At 44.5% G+C, this 20,427-nt stretch overlaps 1 protein-coding gene across 1 annotated transcript; it reads right to left on the reverse strand.

Moving 5' to 3' along the window:
- Positions 1–5,825: 5,825 nt before the first annotated feature.
- On the reverse strand, positions 5,826–20,176 carry cerkl (CERK like autophagy regulator; the record flags this gene model as incomplete). Its single annotated transcript, XM_071518613.1, is given in 9 exon segments — positions 5,826–5,999; positions 16,193–16,292; positions 16,295–16,385; positions 17,393–17,454; positions 17,457–17,488; positions 17,618–17,726; positions 18,718–18,749; positions 19,283–19,330; positions 19,999–20,176. Coding segments are annotated over 9 exon segments (734 nt in total), but the record flags the coding sequence as incomplete, so codon positions are not given.
- Between the last annotated feature and the right edge of the window lie 251 nt (positions 20,177–20,427).

Consider the following 20,427-nt stretch of genomic DNA (forward strand, 5'->3'; position numbering starts at 1 on the left):
TACACTATAGTGTATTACTATAAACTATAGTGTATTACTATAACTACAGTATTACTATAAACTACAGTGTATTACTATAAACTACAGTATTACTATAAACTACAGTGTATTACTATAAACTACAGTGTATTACTATAAACTACAGTATTACTATAAACTACAGTGTATTACTATACACTATAGTGTATTACTATAAACTATAGTGTATTACTATAAACTACAGTATTACTATAAACTACAGTGTATTACTATACACTATAGTGTATTACTATAAACTATAGTGTATTACTATAAACTACAGTATTACTATAAACTACAGTGTATTACTATAAACTACAGTATTACTATAAACTACAGTGTATTACTATAAACTACAGTATTACTATAAATTATAGTGTATTACTATAAACTACAGTGTATTACTATACACTACAATGTATTATTATAAACTACAGTGTATTACTATAAACGACAGTGTATTGCTATAAACTGCAGTGAATTACTATAAACTACAGTGTATTATTATAAACTACAGTGTATTACTATGAACTACAGTGTATTACTCTAAATTACAGTATTATTATAAACTACAGTGTATTACTATAAACTACAGTATTATTATAAACTACAGTGTATTACTATACACTACAGTGTATTACTATAAACTACAGTATTATTATAAACTACAGTGTATTACTATACACTACAGTGTATTACTATAAACTACAGTATTATTATAAACTACAGTATTATTATAAACTACAGTGTATTACTATAAACTACAGTATTATTATAAACTACAGTGTATTACTATAAACTACAGTATTATTATAAACTACAGTGTATTACTATAAACTACAGTATTATTATAAACTACAGTGTATTACTATAAACTACAGTATTATTATAAACTACAGTGTATTACTATAAATGTGATATTAGCTGCATTGTTTCTGTATGCTGCAGGGTTATGGAGTGATATCAGCTGCAGTGATATGGAGTGATATCAGCTGTAGTGATATGGAGTGATATCAGCTGTAGTGATATAGAGTCATATCAGCTGCGGGGTTATGGAGTGATATCAGCTGCGGGGTTATGGAGTGATATCAGCTGCAGTGATATGGAGTGATATCAGCATGCAGACTCACTGCGCCTCATGTGAAGAGAAAAAACAGCTGGTGCTCTGTGCATGGTAACCATAGAAACGGCCGGAACGTGCAGCTGTGCAGAAGATGCTGCTGTAATGACAGCTAGCTAGCTAACGTTAGCATGTGATTACAGCCTGGGTCACAGAAACGCCCGGTGAGAGAGTCTCGTCAACCACACAAGTTCTTTCTCTCTCCTCCAGCCCCCAAGAGGTTTTTATTTACCGTATTTCCTCTAATAGTGGCCGGTAGTCAATTAAAAGCCGGATCTCCGATAACGTCCGGGGCCGCGGTCGACACGAACAGATAAAGGCAAAAAACAAAGGAAAAAACAACAGTGGATCCCGGTAAACTCCTGGTGCCTGTTATATAATGTAACTGTAGTTTGTAGAGCCACCAGATGGCAGTATGCCACAAGACGGCTCGGCCGGAGGAAGTCTCTGGAGCGTGCCGTCGTCGATTACCGTAATTATCGGTAATGCGTCGCAGTAACAAAGAAACGGCTTCCTAACGAACCCCAACAGAACAGATCAGAAAACAAGGAGGCTTCGTACTAAAATATGAGCAAATATACTTATCAAACAGAGGGAATTAGAAATAAAGGCTTGTCTCTAATATAAGCCTGCTTCCAATAAAGGCCTGGGACCCTCTGCAGCTGAGGGGAATAAAGGCCGGGCCAATATTAGAGGAAATACGGTACTTAATAAAGTTGTATTTGTACTGCATTGCATTACATTACATTGTATTGTATTGTATTGTATTGTATTGTATTGTATTGTATTGTATTGTATTGTAGGTCTATGTCTGTGATTTCCAGGCTTTTCTCCTTTGCCCAAATGGAAATGACTGCTTGTGTAACTAAGAGATTCACTGGAAAACGGTTTGATTCTCAGTTTCACTCTTCACCAGTTTCACTTTCGCATTTCCTGGTTGTGCAGACAAGGCTCCGCAGCCTCGAAAGTGATTGGCTAAACACCGCCTCCATTTGCATAAAGTTAACTTGAGCTCAACTTTTGTCCCGCCCCTTTCCCGCCGCAAGCTATCCCAGCATGCTCAGCGCAGAGCATTACTCGCATCCCATAGAAAATGAATGGAGGCGGAATTCATGTTGGGTGGAGCTTCACCTGAAAAACCCTTTATGGTCTGATGTTAGCTGCAGTGTGGGATAAAGTCATGAGTCAAACTGTTAAAATCTGTCTTTCTCTCTGTCTGTCTGTCTGCCTGTCTCTGTCTGTCTGCCTGTCTCTCTCTCTCTCTGTCTGTCTGCCTGTCTCTCTCTCTCTCTCTCTGCCTGTCTCTCTCTCAGGCTGGTTTCTTTAAGAGGGAGTTCCAGAAGAAAGAAGAGTTCAGGAGAGACAGCTGGGACTACGTTCCGAAAAATGATAAGAGAGAGAGCTCCTCCTAACTCTGACCTCTGACCTCTGACCTCTGACCCTGACCTCTGACCCTGACCTCCAACCTCTGACCCGTGACCATGATCTGTGACCCTGAGCTCTGACCCTGACCTGTGACCATAACCTGTGACCTCTGACCCCATTGTGCAACATGACTGACTCTGGGGTGAAACTATAACTACTATAGGAAACTATTATGGTCTGTCTTCACAAAGACAGTCTGAAAGACTTGAAGAGACTGAATGGATGATGATGATGATGATGATGATGATGATGATGATGATGGTGATGATGATGGATGGATGGATGATGAAGGAAGAGTTTCCCAGAATGAAGGGAGGATGAAAAGGGACAACCAAACAACAACCAAACCTCCTGGACCAATCAGAAGGCGTCAGGGCCTGAGTGAAGTGACATCACCATGTGACATCATCAACAGCGATGACCTTCATTCTGTCTCATCGAGGAGAAAACACAAGAAAGGAAGTGACCTATTGGCGACCTTTGACCCAAGAGGATGAAACCCTGGTCTTTGATTGGCTCACAACCTCCCACCGCTCCAGCTGCAGGGGATTATGGGAAAATGTGTTTTTTTTTTATATGATTGGCCTTTAACCTGCTGACCAAGACTCTATGCACTGGTGATGCCTTGTATACACACACACACACACACACACACACACACACACACACACACACACACACACCTCACAGTCTGTCACACACACTATGAATGGATGTGTGGAAGGAGAGGTGAGGAAAGAGAGAGAGAGAGAGAGAGAGAGAGAGAGAGAGAGAGAGAGGTGTAGAGGGGAATGGTCTCACCTCCCAGTGTGAAGAGAGAGAGCACACACACACACACACACACACACACACACACACACACACACACACAGAAAACAGAGGTCTTATTGCCTGAATCCTTTGCTGATTAGGATGCTCAATAATAGGCAACTTTTCAGGCAACATACCCAAATAGTTGCCCTGTGTGTGAACCTTGGTGAAACATGAGCAACATGTTGAGGCAACATTTTCAGACTGTTTATTAAACCTTTATTTAAACAGGCGGACCACAACTAATCCTGTTGCTGCTGCCGCTGAATCAACGCCTGGCAATGTTGCCCAAAAAGTTGTCCAGTGTGTCACAGGAAGCTTCCACTGACTAGTTGCCCTGGCAACAACAGTGAGAGGAGGTCAGGGACATGTAGGGTATTCATGTTAATGTTCATTATGGGATGGAATCCAGCTGAAGAGAAGCCTTTCAGTTTAATATTCTGTCCAATGGGTTTATCTGTCTGTCCGCCTGTCTGTCTGTCTGTCTGTCTGTCTGTCTGTCTGTCTCTCTGTCTACCTGTCTGTCTGTCTGTCTGTCTGTCTGTCTACCTGTCTGTCTGTCTGTCTGGCTACCTGTCTGGCTGTCCACCTGTCTGTCTGTCCACCTGTCTGCCTGTCTGTCTCCCTGTCTGTCTGTCTGTCTACCTGTCTGTCTGTCTGTCTGTCTGTCTGTCTACCTGTCTGTCTGTCTGTCTACCTGTCTGTCTGTCCACCTGTCTGTCTGTCTGTCCGCCTGTCTGTCTACCTGTCTGTCTGTCTACCTGTCTGTCTGTCTGCCTGTCTGTCTACCTGTCTGTCTGTCTGCCTGTCTGTCTACCTGTCTGTCTGTCCACCTGTCTGTCTGTCTACCTGTCTACCTGTCTGCCTGTCTGCCTATCTGCCTGTCTACAGACAGGTAAATACACACCAGACACATTCTGTTTAAATCTTTTAAAAAAGAATTTATTTTATTGTTTCAGGTTGTATTTTGCTGTAAAAATTGACAAAATGTTTTTTGTTTTGTTTAATTTATGTAATTCTGCACTGGAATGGCAATGGACACCTCGATGCTTTATCAATGCTTTTCTATTAAAATGAAGTTTTTCTATTTAAAACACTGGGACTCATTTATCCTCAACAGTTCTCACAGTTTAACTTCTATATCTGCCATAAAACCATTAACTCTATAATTCAGCATTATAATAAGAACTTATATAAAAATCCAGCACTGTTGCATTAAAAATAAAATAAAAACAATGTTACAATCTTTGATCTTCAATGTAAAAAATATAGAATAGTTTAAACCAAACTATATTGCAATGAACTTTATAAGACAGCAGTATATAGTAGACTACAAAAACATTAAAATAAAGCTTGTTCCTCTTAGAGCAGCTGGTGTGTAAAACATCAATCTGAATGTAAAACAATCTGAATGTAAAACAATCTGAATGTAAAACATCAATCTGAATGTAAAACAATCTGAATGTAAAACATCAATCTGAATGTAAAACATCAATCTGAATGTAAAACAATCTGAATGTAAAACAATCTGAATGTAAAACAATCTGAATGTAAAACATCAATCTGAATGTAAAAAATTAATCTGAATGCAAAACATTAATCTGAATGCAAAACATTAATCTGAATGCAAAACATTAATCTGAATGTAAAACATCAATCTGAATGCAAAACATTAATCTGAATCTGAATGCAAAACATTAATCTGAATGCAAAACATTAATCTGAATGTAAAACATCAATCTGAATGCAAAACATTAATCTGAATCTGAATGCAAAACATTAATCTGAATGCAAAACATTAATCTGAATGTAAAACATTAATCTGAATGCAAAACATTAGTCTGAATGCAAAACAATCTGAATGTAAAACATCAATCTGAATGTAAAACAATCTGAATGTAAAACAATCTGAATGTAAAACATCAATCTGAATGTAAAAAATTAATCTGAATGCAAAACATTAATCTGAATGCAAAACATTAATCTGAATGCAAAACATTAATCTGAATCTGAATGTAAAACATTAATCTGAATGCAAAACATTAATCTGAATGCAAAACATTAATCTGAATGTAAAACAATCTGAATGTAAAACAATCTGAATGTAAAACAATCTGAATGTAAAACATTAATCTGAATGTAAAACAATCTGAATGTAAAACATTAATCTGAATGTAAAACATTAATCTGAATGTAAAACATCAATCTGAATGTAAAACAATCTGAATGTAAAACATTAATCTGAATGTAAAACATTAATCTGAATGTGTTAAACTGGACTGTGAAGCTTCATTACTGTTACAGATCAGTTTGTTTTTATCAGCTGAGCTTTATGATGCATTATAACGTCTTAGAACACAAAACCTACTGATTGATTTTATCAGCACACAAAATATAATAGCGATCATTTATAATGAATTATAAGTGAATGTTGTATTTTTATTATTTCTAATGCAGTTACGGTCAACAGTTGCGGTTACCATGGTGACGTGTCTGGGTCCATAATCCAGCACACAGCGCCCTCTAGAGGATGATGCTGTCGGTTCAGATGCAGCTACAGGAAACTGCCGGCTCTTCAGCTTCCTCCACCTCCTCTCCATACAGAGTGATCAGCCGGGGGTGGACTCTGCCACACACACACACACACACACACACACACACACACACACACACACACACACACACACACAGACAGACAGACAGACAGACAGACAGACAGACAGACACACACACACACACACACACAGACAGACAGACAGACAGACAGACAGACAGACAGACACACACACACACACACAGACAGACAGACAGACAGACAGACAGACACACACACACACACACACACAGACAGACAGACAGACAGACAGACAGACAGACAGACACACACACACACACACACACACACACACACAGTTAGGTGTACCTCCTCTGTGAGCGGGGCAGGACAGCTGACCCAGAGTAACGCTGTCATGACACTGGAGCCCAGCGTTGTCATGGTAACAGGTAAGGTGAGACAGGCAGGCTCTACCTGTCTCTCTGTCCAGGTGGGGAGACGGCGCTCTAATGTACAATAATGTTATCACTGTGTGATATAACCTGGTGTTACAAAACATAATGTAACAAACACAAATATGTGTAATCATATTATAATGCAACATAAACTACAATGTTTTGTTACATAAGGAAACACATAAACCTGCTGTAATGCTACATAATTGGCAGATTTGCTCTCTAAGTATACTAATTTTGAAATTGTAATTTTGGGTGATTTTAACTTAGCGTGGTCAAGAAATATTTCAAATTATTTCAAGGAGATCTGTAGCAACCTTAATTTATTCAACTGACTACAGAACCAACCAGGCCAAATTTAAAAAAGCTATTCAAGTCTACTCTGATAGACTTAATTTTATCAAATAGGCAAGATAAAATGACTTCTTCTGGTATTAAAAGTTTTAATGAACCAGCCTTTTTAAATGATCTTCATCATAGTGACATCCATTACACTACAGAAATCCCAGATGTAGAATTGGCTCTGGATTTCTTTGTGAAGTCTTTCCTTTCAATAGTTAATAAAGGTGCTCCACTGAAGAAGTTTATGATGAAAGATAGATCCAGCCCCGGTTTACATCTGAATTATTAAAGAACAAAGCCTGAGCCTCCCATCGCCTTTCCTTCCCACAGCTCAGAAATAAGTGCACTTTTGCTACGAGGAAAGCTAAATCTGACTATTACCTAAATTTAATCTCTACTTCTTACACCAACCCAGCCAAATTCTGGAAAGCTGTCAATACCACTAATCAAATCAACTAAAAAAAAAAAACACTTTCCATTTACCTGCCCAGGTTTGACAACTGTCTGCTATCTGACCAAAAGGAGATTTGCACAGCTTTTAATAGACATTCTGCTGAGGCTGGCCAGCTTTCAGATGTCATTAATCTGGGAGGCACCTCGCTGGGTGATAATCTAGCGCCCCCTCCTGTCGATATCCACCCCAGAGAACCTATAAGACATCTTCCTCTCCATCTCTGTACTTGCAGGATGATCGCTGATGCACTGCAAGCTTCTGGTACCAAGAGTTCTGCTGGGGAAGATGGTTAGACCACTTCTTCAGCATATTTTAAAATTAGATTCTCTGATTCCCTTTGGCCTTAGAAACAAGATCTTAAGTCTTTCTAGAGCTGAATGTAATTGTTTTTGTCTTTTACGTTTCTTAATGCTTTTATTACATTGTATTGTTTTATTGCATTTTATTTATTTTATTGTTTTATTATTTTTTATTTTTTTACTATTAATCTTATGAATTGTTTGTTAGTTTTATGAGTTTTTTTTATGTAATTCAGGTCTCTCTTGCAAATGAGATCTTGATCTCAATGGGATTTTACCTGAATAAATAAAGGTCGATGGATAATGCAATATAACACAACTTAATGTATGGTAAAACAATATGTACATACTGTTATGTATATGTATATAATATAATATAATAAAGTAATATAATATAAGTTAAGGATGCCAGAGCCCAATATTTTTCGGACTTAATTTCTGCCAACCAGCATAAGTCTTTTATTTAGCACCATCGATCAGCTTGTAAATCCTGCTGCCCCTAATGCATCTGCCTCATCTGCCTCATCTGCCCCTAGTGCATCTGCCTCATCTGCCCCTAATGCATCTGCCTCATCTGCCCCTAGTGCATATGCCTCATCTGCCCCTAGTGCATCTGCCTCATCTGCCCCTAATGCATCTGCCTCATCTGCCTCATCTGCCCCTAATGCATCTGCCTCATCTGCCTCATCTGCCCCTAATGCATCTGCCTCATCTGCCCCTAGTGCATCTGCCTCATCTGCCCCTAATGCATCTGCCTCATCTGCCCCTAGTGCATCTGCCTCATCTGCCCCTAATGCATCTGCCTCATCTGCCTCATCTGCCCCTAATGCATCTGCCTCATCTGCCCCTAGTACATCTGCCTCATCTGCCCCTAATGCATCTGCCTCATCTGCCCCTAGTGCATCTGCCTCATCTGCCCCTAGTGCATCTGCCTCATCTGCCCCTAGTGCATCTGCCTCATCTGCCCCTAGTGCATCTGCCTCATCTGCCTAGTGCATCTGCCTCATCTGCCTCATCTGCCCCTAATGCATCTGCCTCATCTGCCTCATCTGCTCCTAATGCATCTGCCTCATCTGCCTCATCTGCCCCTAGTGCATCTGCCTCATCTGCCCCTAGTGCATCTGCCTCATCTGCCCCTAATGCATCTGCCTCATCTGCCCCTAATGCATCTGCCTCATCTGCCCCTAGTGCATCTGCCTCATCTGCCCCTAATGCATCTGCCTCATCTGCCCCTAGTGCATCTGCCTCATCTGCCCCTAATGCATCTGCCTCATCTGCCTCATCTGCCCCTAATGCATCTGCCTCATCTGCCCCTAGTACATCTGCCTCATCTGCCCCTAATGCATCTGCCTCATCTGCCCCTAGTGCATCTGCCTCATCTGCCCCTAGTGCATCTGCCTCATCTGCCCCTAGTGCATCTGCCTCATCTGCCCCTAGTGCATCTGCCTCATCTGCCTAGTGCATCTGCCTCATCTGCCTCATCTGCCCCTAATGCATCTGCCTCATCTGCCTCATCTGCCCCTAATGCATCTGCCTCATCTGCCTCATCTGCCCCTAGTGCATCTGCCTCATCTGCCCCTAGTGCATCTGCCTCATCTGCCCCTAATGCATCTGCCTCATCTGCCCCTAATGCATCTGCCTCATCTGCCCCTAGTGCATCTGCCTCATCTGCCCCTAATGCATCTGCCTCATCTGCCCCTAGTGCATCTGCCTCATCTGCCCCTAGTGCATCTGCCTCATCTGCCCCTAGTGCATCTGCCTCATCTGCCCCTAGTGCATCTGCCTCATCTGCCTAGTGCATCTGCCTCATCTGCCCCTAATGCATCTGCCTCATCTGCCTCATCTGCCCCTAATGCATCTGCCTCATCTGCCCCTAGTGCATCTGCCTCATCTGCCCCTACTGCATCTGCCTCATCTGCCCCTAATGCATCCGCCTCATCTGCCTCTAGTGTATCTGCCTCATCTGCCTCATCTGCCCCTAATGCATCTGCCTCATCTGCCCCTAGTGCATCTGCCTCATCTGCCTCATCTGCCCCTAGTGTATCTGCCTCATCTGCCTCATCTGCCCCTAATGCATCTGCCTCATCTGCCTCATCTGCCCCTAGTGCATCTGCTTCATCTGCCCCTAATGCATCTGCCTCATCTGCCCCTAGTGCATCTGCCTCATCTGACCCTAGTGCATCTGCCTCATCTGCCCCTAGTGCATCTGCCTCATCTGCCTAGTGCATCTGCCTCATCTGCCCCTAATGCATCTGCCTCATCTGCCCCTAATGCATCTGCCTCATCTGCCCCTAGTGCATCTGCCTCATCTGCCTCATCTGCCCCTAATGCATCCGCCTCATCTGCCCCTAGTGTATCTGCCTCATCTGCCTCATCTGCCCCTAATGCATCTGCCTCATCTGCCCCTAATGCATCTGCCTCATCTGCCTCATCTGCCCCTAGTGCATCTGCCTCATCTGCCCCTAATGCATCTGCCTCATCTGCCCCTAGTGCATCTGCCTCATCTGCCCCTAGTGTATCTGCCTCATCTGCCTCATCTGCCCCTAATGCATCTGCCTCATCTGCCCCTAATGCATCTGCCTCATCTGCCCCTAATGCATCTGCCTCATCTGCCTCATCTGCCCCTAGTGCATCTGCCTCATCTGCCCCTAATGCATCTGCCTCATCTGCCCCTAATGCATCTGCCTCATCTGCCCCTAATGCATCTGCCTCATCTGCCCCTAGTGCATCTGCCTCATCTGCCCCTGGTGCATCTGCCTCATCTGCCCCTAATGCATCTGCCTCATCTGCCCCTAGTGCATCTGCCTCATCTGCCTCATCTGCCCCTAATGCATCTGCCTCATCTGCCCCTAATGCATCTGCCTCATCTGCCCCTAATGCATCTGCCTCATCTGCCTCATCTGCCCCTAGTGCATCTGCCTCATCTGCCCCTAATGCATCTGCCTCATCTGCCCCTAATGCATCTGCCTCATCTGCCCCTAATGCATCTGCCTCATCTGCCCCTAATGCATCTGCCTCATCTGCCTCATCTGCCCCTAGTGCATCTGCCTCATCTGCCCCTAATGCATCTGCCTCATCTGCCCCTAATGCATCTGCCTCATCTGCCCCTAATGCATCTGCCTCATCTGCCCCTAGTGCATCTGCCTCATCTGCCCCTGGTGCATCTGCCTCATCTGCCCCTAATGCATCTGCCTCATCTGCCCCTAGTGCATCTGCCTCATCTGCCTCATCTGCCCCTAATGCATCTGCCTCATCTGCCCCTAATGCATCTGCCTCATCTGCCCCTAATGCATCTGCCTCATCTGCCCCTAGTGCATCTGCCTCATCTGCCCCTGGTGCATCTGCCTCATCTGCCCCTAATGCATCTGCCTCATCTGCCCCTAGTGTATCTGCCTCATCTGCCTCATCTGCCCCTAATGCATCTGCCTCATCTGCCTCATCTGCCCCTAATGCATCTGCCTCATCTGCCTCATCTGCCCCTAGTGCATCTGCCTCATCTGCCCCTAATGCATCTGCCTCATCTGCCCCTAGTGCATCTGCCTCATCTGCCCCTAGTGTATCTGCCTCATCTGCCTCATCTGCCCCTAATGCATCCGCCTCATCTGCCCCTAGTGTATCTGCCTCATCTGCCTCATCTGCCCCTAATGCATCTGCCTCATCTGCCCCTAATGCATCTGTCTCATCTGCCTCATCTGCCCCTAGTGCATCTGCCTCATCTGCCCCTAATGCATCTGCCTCATCTGCCCCTAGTGCATCTGCCTCATCTGCCCCTAGTGTATCTGCCTCATCTGCCTCATCTGCCCCTAATGCATCTGCCTCATCTGCCCCTAATGCATCTGCCTCATCTGCCCCTAATGCATCTGCCTCATCTGCCTCATCTGCCCCTAGTGCATCTGCCTCATCTGCCCCTAATGCATCTGCCTCATCTGCCCCTAATGCATCTGCCTCATCTGCCCCTAATGCATCTGCCTCATCTGCCCCTAATGCATCTGCCTCATCTGCCCCTAGTGCATCTGCCTCATCTGCCCCTGGTGCATCTGCCTCATCTGCCCCTAATGCATCTGCCTCATCTGCCCCTAGTGCATCTGCCTCATCTGCCTCATCTGCCCCTAATGCATCTGCCTCATCTGCCCCTAATGCATCTGCCTCATCTGCCCCTAATGCATCTGCCTCATCTGCCTCATCTGCCCCTAGTGCATCTGCCTCATCTGCCCCTAATGCATCTGCCTCATCTGCCCCTAATGCATCTGCCTCATCTGCCCCTAGTGCATCTGCCTCATCTGCCCCTGGTGCATCTGCCTCATCTGCCCCTGGTGCATCTGCCTCATCTGCCCCTGGTGCATCTGCCTCATCTGCCCCTAGTGCATCTGCCTCATCTGTCCCTGACTGTGAAAATGTTGGATCATCAGGGCTGGCATCAGTCCTCCTGCTGGATATTTCCCTGTTTGCTCTGATGGAGATCGCATCACACAGGAAGTCTTCCTCTAGAAATCGTCCCACAGGACTCCTGAACAGGTTATGGGGACACACACATATCTGCTTTCTATATTCTCTCCCCTGGATGTGTTCCCGCCTGGCTTGGCTTGTGTTCAGCTGACCTTGATCCCTCGGTCCTAAACAATTTTAGACCCATCTCCAAATTACCTTTTATTTCTAAAATTCTTGAGAAGATGGTTTTAGAACAACTTTTAGATTCAGTCTGGGTTTATGTCAGTTACCTTCTCACGGTAACTGACGATTAATTGATGGCTGCTGGAGAGTGATCTGTGTTGTTATTACTTTACCTTAGCTCCGCTTTTGATACCATTGGTCATGCCATCCTAATCAATAGGTTGTCTCAGGGGGTTGGTATTTCTGGGACTGACCTGGACCGGTTCTGTTCCTACTTGTCCAACAGGAAATTCTGGGTTTCAATTGGTGATTTTATCTCGTCAGCTTGTGTGATTACATGTGGTGTACCTCAGGGATCAATGTGTTCTCTCTGTACATGCTGCCCCTCGGCCATATTACCAACCTTCACAACACATCTTTTCATTGCTGCGCAGACGATACACAGCTGAACCTTTCACTCAAACCCAATGACCTCAGTAAGACTGGATGTCCCAGAACTTCTTGCAGCTAAACTCCGACAAGACAGAAGTCCTTTTCATTGGGATTGAGAACATCTTCAAACAGATTCAGCCGCTTCTCATTCCTCTAACTCCTAACATGAAGTCTGCATCTGAGAACTTAGTGATCTTCGACTCTAGCCTAAACTTTGAGCAACATATAAAAAAACTTGTCCAGTCATGCTTTTACCAATTTAGGAATATTTCAAAAATCAGAAGTTTTATCTTTTAGTAATACAGAGAGAATAATACATGCTTTTATATCCTCACGCCTCGTTTACCTGCCTGAACCTCCGAGCTGTAACCCGGCTTCAGACTAAGACCAAAAGCTCTTCACGTCACCCCAGTCTTGGCCTCTCTGCACTGGTTACCTGTGACTTTTAGAATCAATTTTAAAGTTTTATTAATCACATACAAGGCTTTACATGGTCTGGCGCCTGGTTCTATCAGTGGACTGTTAACTCCCTCAGGTCCGTCAGTCTCGGTCTCTTGGCTGTCCCAGAGTCTGAAGCTTTCCACACAGCATCAGGTCTGCTGACTCAGTCCCTGCTTTTAAATCTCAACTTTTACAAACTTGCTTTCCCTAACGATTAATAGCGGTGCTCCCTACTCGTTAGTGTTCTGTTTTTAACATTGTTTTTGCTTTTTAAATTTTTGTGTTTTCAACATTGTGTTTTGTAGCTGTTTTGTAGCCACGGCAAATCTGACTGTCACTCCCCTACATCTGTCAGACCACTTCTTTGTTCAATTCATGGTTTCCTTGCCGGAACATCCTCACGTTCCGCCGCAAATGGTCACACCGGCTCGGCTCTCCGATGAGGTCACGGCTACCATGCCCCCTCATAATGAGTTCTCCTCACTCCATGTCAAAGAGGCTACAGACACACTCTGCTCCTCACTAGCTGTCTCTCTAGACAATCTCTGCCCACTCTCATCTAAACCTGCTCGTAAAACCCCCACTAGCCCATGGCTCACCGGTGTCATCAGAGAGCAACGGGCTCAGAGCAGCGGAGAGAAAATGGCGCAAATCCAGTGATCCCACTGACCTCACTGACTATCAAACTCTCTTATCGGCATTCTCCTCCCATCTAAAAAATGCCAAGACCACTTACTACCAGGATAAAATCAGCAGCGCCAAGGACGCTCGCAAATTATTTTCAGCTTTTAACTCACTCCTCAAACCTCCACCACCTCCACCCTCAAGTTTGCTCACGGCTGACCTCTTTGCATCCTTCTTTACTGATAAGGTTTCTACCATCAGTGATCAGTTCTCTGAGCCTGACCAACTCAGTCTGCTGCCACCAGCTAACAGGACCTCACTCCTGTCCTTTTCCCTTCTCACTGAAGAGCAAGTCTCCAAACTTCTGCTGGACTCTCGTCCCACTACCTGTCCGTTGGACCCCATACCCTCCAACCTCCTGCAGGCCATCTCTCCCACACTTATCCCTGCAGTCACGCACATCATCAACTCCTCACTCTCAGCGGGTGTGTTCCCCACTGCTTTTAAGCAAGCCCGGGTTACCCCGCTACTAAAGAAACCTACACTCAACCCATCTCAGGTTGATAATTACAGGCCGGTTTCACTACTCACCTTTCTTTCCAAAACACTTGAGCGGGCGGTCTTTAATCAAGTCTCTGAATTCCTTTCTGAGAACAACCTGTATGATCCTAACCAGTCTGGCTTCAAACGCGGACACTCTACCGAGACTGAGCTCTTGTCTGTAGTGGAAACACTGCGATCAGCTAGAGCTGCCGGTCAGTCCTCTGTCCTACTGCTACTTGACCTATCGGCCGCCTTTGACACGGTTAACCACCAAATCCTCCTCTCCACACTCGCTGAGCTCGGCTTCTCAGGATCTACCCTCTGCTGGTTGGAGTCCTACCTCTCAGGGAGATCCTTCAGAGTGTCTTGGAGAGGGGAAGTGTCTAAATCCCACTACTTGTCCACAGGGGAACCTCAAGGGTCAGTGCTTGGACCCCTTCTCTTTTCATTATACACCACCTCATTGGGTGCAGTGATCCGCTCACATGGCTTCTCTTATCATTCATATGCTGACGATACCCAGCTCCTCCTGTCGTTCCCGCCAGACGACCCCACAGTCTCGGCGCGGACATCGGCCTCATGCCTCGCCGACATCTCGGCTTGGATGAAGGAACGCCGCTTCAGCTTAACTTGTCAAAGACTGAGCTCCTTGTCATCCCAGCCAGTCCCTCTGTACAACAGCAAATCAGTATCCAGCTCGAATCAACTGAGCTCATACCCACAAAGTCTGCCAGAAACTTGGGTGTCATGATTGATGACCAGCTAACCTTCAAGGAGCATGTGGCTTCTGTTGCTCGGTCATGCCGATTTGCTCTATACAATATCAGGAAGATCAGACCCTACCTGTCTGAGCATGCAGCACAACTCCTGGTACAGGCTCTTGTAATATCACGCCTTGACTACTGCAACTCCTTCCTGGCAGGGCTCCCGACATGTAGCTCAAACCTCTGCAGATGATCCAGAACGCGGCGGCGCGTCTGGTCTTCAACCCCAAAAGAGCACATGTCACTCCGCTGTTCATCTCCCTCCACTGGCTCCCAGTTGCTGCCCGCATCAAGTTCAAGTCCTTGATGCTCGCCTACAAAACAATAACCAAAACGGCTCCGACCTACCTGAACTCCCTCATTCAGGTCTACGCTCCCTCCCGCTCACTACGCTCTGCCATGGAGCGGCGCCTGGTGCTGCCACCTCAGCAAGGCCCTAAGTCTCTATCCAGACTCTTCTTCTGTGGTTCCCCGGTGGTGGAACGAGTTGCCAAACTCCATTCGATCCGCAGAATCCCTCTCTATCCTTAAGAAAAGGCTAAAGACCCAGCTCTTTAGCGAATACCTCCTTTCATAAAAAAAAATAAATAAATAAAAAAAAATAAAAAATTTGATGCACTCTATGCATTACCTCATAGCACTGCCTTGTAGCACCTTTGTCCTGTTGGACCAGAACTTAGTTCTATAGCACTTACTCTCGTTGTTCTCTCCTATCTAGAAACTTGCTTGTGTTGTATGCAAATCTCATGTGTAAGTCGCTTTGGATAAAAGCGTCTGCCAAATGTGAAATTGTAATTGTAATTGTAATTGTGGCTGTTCTTGCATTTTATATTTCTGTTTTTATCATTATGTTTCTGTATTTTATCCTTGCTCTTGTATTTTATGTTTTGTTTTTACCATCGTGTTGTATTCTATCTGTCTTTCTTCTGGAAAGCACTTTGTGCTCTATGCTTGAAAGGTGCTATACAAATAAAAATGTATTATTATTATTATTATTATTATTATTATTATAATGTAATAAGATAGTGTAACAGTTCAGCGCTTTAGAAGCCGTTCCATACACTTCCATATCTGTATATATAAGTATATATATAGTAATTCTATATAATTATTACTATAATTACAATATATAGCTGTATAATTACTTTTGCTGTAGTACTAAATGTATAAGTAGTAATTATTAATCTATATGTAGTACTTATTATGGTTGTACTATAGTGAGAATGAGTACGAATGAATATTAGACTTATAACAATAATTATAATATAATAATAATAATCCTAATAGTAATGAGAGTTACCTAACAAGCACTTCGTTAGCGATCTCCACCAGCTCTCCATCGATGTTCCAGGGGAAGACTCTCTCTGATTGGATGATGGGCGTTGTTTTTGAGTCCCCTCTTCCTCGTTCTCCTCCTCAGGCCAGCCAATCGGCGTTCGGAGGCGGAGCCTCACCGCCGACACGGTGTGTGTCTCCACGAATGGGAAGCTGAACTGTGGAGAGAGGGCGGGGTCAATCGGACGAACCAATAGGAGACCAGCTGAGAGGAGAAACGTTTGCCTGTCCGTTCATTTTAAAGGGAAGTTCAGATCAGGAAGACAGGAAGTCTCGTTAATCTGCTCGTTAATCTGCTCGTTAATCTGCTCGTTAATCTGCTCGTTAATCTGCAGCAGTGAGGATGTTTCTTCCTGTTCAGTCTCCTTCCTCTCCCTCCTGTAACACTCTGACTCTACAGCAGGGGGCAGCAACAGACCTGCAGCAGTACTGTTCATACCACACACACACACACTCACACACTCTCACACACACACACACACACACACACACACACACACACTCTCTCACACACACACACACACAAAACTGTCTGTCTTCCTCTGTCTGTGAAGGACTGTCTGCATGGATGACAGAATGGACACATGAACTTCTGTCAATGCAACTCGTATTTTATGTATTTTTGAAACCTAACAGTGTTGTTAGGATTCTTCTTCTTCTTCTTCTTCTTCTTCTTCTTCTTCTTTTTCCTCTTCTTCTTCTTCTTCTTCTTCTTCTTCTTCTTCTTTGGTTTCAAATCTCCCCCATCAGCCATATGGAGGCGCTTCAACAAGCAGCTTCATGTTTTGGCCAATAACTCCTGAACTGTAAGACCTAGAATCCAAAAGTTTTCCCTCAGATTCCTCGGCTCCAGACGAGTCCATCATGCTATAGGCCGAGTTAGAAAAACAACTTGTTGCTATGGAAACAGCTGTCACTCATCCCTCCCTCCAGTCTGGGTAAATACAGAATGTAGGTCAATAAGGAAGTGGCCTGTTTACTGTCAGTATATTTAGTAAGTGGGTTAGTGTGCGGTCTGAGCCAGGCCAAACCAGGCCGAACCAGGCTGACCCAGGCTGACCCAGGCCGAACCAGGCCGACCCAGACAGACCCAGACAGACCCAGGCTGGACCAGACAGACCCAGGCTGACCCAGGTGGGACAGACAGAGAGTTGACCCGTCTCACCTGTCCACTGGAGCTGCTGTATCTCTTCAGGTGTTTGATGAACTCTGACCTGGAAGTGTTTCTACTGCGATCAGCGCTGCGCTGCCATTGGCTAGCCTGTCACAAACAGGGAACAGACAGAGCAGGTGATTGGTCAGCGATATCTGACTGTGACCTATCAGAGTGTGTGTAATTATTTCCCAGGTAGCTTTGCGGTAGTGTAGCAGGTCGGTAACCCGGCTGTACCTGGTGTTGGGAGCCAGGCCGCGGGGGGTGTGGGGGCTCAGACAGGGGATGGACATGATGCTGATACTGAGATACAGGCCCTGATTGGTCCTCCAGGACTCTTCCCCCTCTGCAGCAACCAATCACAGACAGACAGAAAAAAGATAAAATTGTGTTGGACTGTCAGATCCAGTAGAAACCAGTAGAGACTGTGTTGGACTGTCAGATCCAGTAGAAACCAGTAGCCAACAGAACAGTGCTAGTATAGATATAGTGGTAGTAATAGTAATAGTAATAATAATAGTAATAGTAATAGTAATAATAATAGTAATAGTAATAGTAACTAATAGTAATAATAATAGTAATAGTAACAGTAATAGTAATAGCAACAGTAATAGTAATAATAATAGTAATAGTAACAGTAATAGTAATAGTAACAGTAATAGTAATAGTAATAATAATAGTAATAGTAATAGTAACAGTAATAATAATAGTAATAGTAACAGTAATAGTAACAGTAATAGTAATAATAACAGTAATAGTAATAGTAACAGTAATAATAATAGTAACAGTAATAATAATAGTAATAGTAACAGTAATAGTAACAGTAACAGTAATAGTAACAGTAATAGTAATAGTAATAATAATAGTAATAGTAATAGTAACAGTAACAATAATAGTAATAGTAACAGTAACAGTAATAGTAACAGTAATAGTAATAGTAATAATAATAGTAACAGTAATAGTAACAGTAATAGTAATAGTAACAATAATAGTAATAGTAACAGTAATAGTAACAGTAATAGTAATAGTAACAGTAACAGTAATAGTAACAGTAATAGTAATAGTAATAGTAATAGTAACAGTAATAGTAATAGTAATAGTAATAATAATAGTTAGTATTGCTGTCAATATCTAACCCTACCCATAATGCTTTGTGAAAGCAGTCAGATGTTTCCACTAAATAAAGCAGAAACCAGTTCTGATGTCACCTGTCAAACCAAAGCAGTCACTGATTCACTGGGTAACACACTGTCGCCATGGAAACACTGACACTGAATCATGTAAAGCTAAACCAGCATGAGGTTTCCCTCTAGAAGACAGACAGGTACCTGTCTCACCTGAGTCCTGGTCCTGGTCCTGGTCCTGGTCTCTGAAACAGGAGATCAAATCTTCCTTTAAAAATGTGTTCAGTCTGACACACTGAAATCTATAAGAACATACAGACATCAAATCCAGTATAACCAGTCCAGTCAGGTCCAGTCCAGTCCAGTCCAGTCCAGTCCAGTCCAGTCCAGTCCAGTCAGGTCCAGTCCAGTCCAGTCCAGTCCAGTCCAGTCCAGTCTAGTCCAGTCCAGTCCAGTCCAGTCAAGTCCGGTCCAGTCAGGTCCAGTCCAGTCCAGTCCAATCCAGTCCAGTCCAGTCCAGTCCAGTCCAGTCCAGTCCAGTCAAGTCCGGTCCGGTCCGGTCCGGTCCAGCCCAGTCCAGTCCAGTCTAGTCCAGTCTAGTCCAGTCCAGTCCAGTCCACCGTTATTAAACCAGTTATTCCAGCAGCTCCAGTGATCCAGCTGTTGGCTCTGTGTGTGTGTGTGTGTGTGTGTGTGTGTGTGTGTGTGTGTGTGTGTGTGTGTGTGTGTGTGTGTGTGTGTGTGTGTGTGTGTGTGTGACCGTTGCTCAAACAAGTACCTGTCTGTCTTCTTTGCTGGTAGAAAAGACAGTTCACAATCCTCTGGTCTGAGAGAGAGAGAGAGAGAGAGAGAGAGAGAGAGAGAGACAGGGAGAGAGAGAGAGAGAGAGAGAGAGACAGGGAGTGAGAGAGAGAGAGAGAGAGAGAGAGAGAGAGAGAGAGACAGGGAGAGAGAGAGAGAGACAGAGAGAGAGAGAGAGAGACAGGGAGAGAGAGAGAGAGACAGAGAGAGACAGGGAGAGAGAGAGACAGAGAGAGACAGGGAGAGAGAGAGAGAGAGACAGAGAGAGAGAGAGAGAGACAGAGAGAGAGAGAGAGAGAGAGAGAGAGAGAGAGAGAGAGAGAGAGAGAGAGAGAGACAGGGAGAGAGAGAGAGAGACAGGGAGAGAGAGAGAGAGACAGAGAGAGACAGAGAGAGAGAGAGACAGAGAGAGACAGGGAGAGAGAGAGAGAGAGAGAGACAGGGAGAGAGAGAGAGAGAGAGAGACAGAGAGAGAGAGAGAGAGAGAGAGACAGAGAGAGAGAGAGAGAGAGAGAGAGAGAGAGAGAGAGAGAGACAGAGAGAGACAGGGAGAGAGAGAGAGAGAGACAGAGAGAGAGAGAGAGAGAGAGAAAGATTAAAATTGATTCTTCTGAAATATCTCATTTAGAAACAACACAGTGTGTGTGTGTGTGTGTGTGTGTGTGTGTGTGTGTGTGTGTGTGTGTGTATTACCTCAGTCTAGCCAGTGTATTGACCAGAGCGTACTCTCGTCGCCGTGACGACGGCATCCACCTCTTCTTCTCCGCCAAAGCTAAGCTCCGCCCACCGAAGCCAAACATGGCGGAGAAACCAAAACGCACCAATCGGCCGAGAGAAGAGAAACTACACATGTCTACCTGCTGGAGATGACCTGCAGACAGACAGGCAGACAGACAGGCAGACAGACAGACAGGCAGACAGGCAGACAGACAGGCAGACAGACAGACAGACAGACAGACAGACAGGCAGACAGGCAGACAGACAGACAGGCAGACAGGCAGACAGGCAGACAGACAGGCAGACAGGCAGACAGACAGGCAGACAGACAGACAGACAGGCAGACAGACAGACAGACAGACAGACAGACAGGCAGACAGACAGACAGACAGACAGACAGACAGG

The sequence above is a fragment of the Centroberyx affinis genome, unplaced genomic scaffold, assembly GCF_046629955.1.
Source record: "Centroberyx affinis isolate AG114_WGS23_722 - 3 ecotype Tasmania unplaced genomic scaffold, CSIRO-AGI_Caff_v1 ptg000613l_1, whole genome shotgun sequence".
In the NCBI taxonomy this organism is placed as follows: domain Eukaryota; kingdom Metazoa; phylum Chordata; class Actinopteri; order Beryciformes; family Berycidae; genus Centroberyx; species Centroberyx affinis.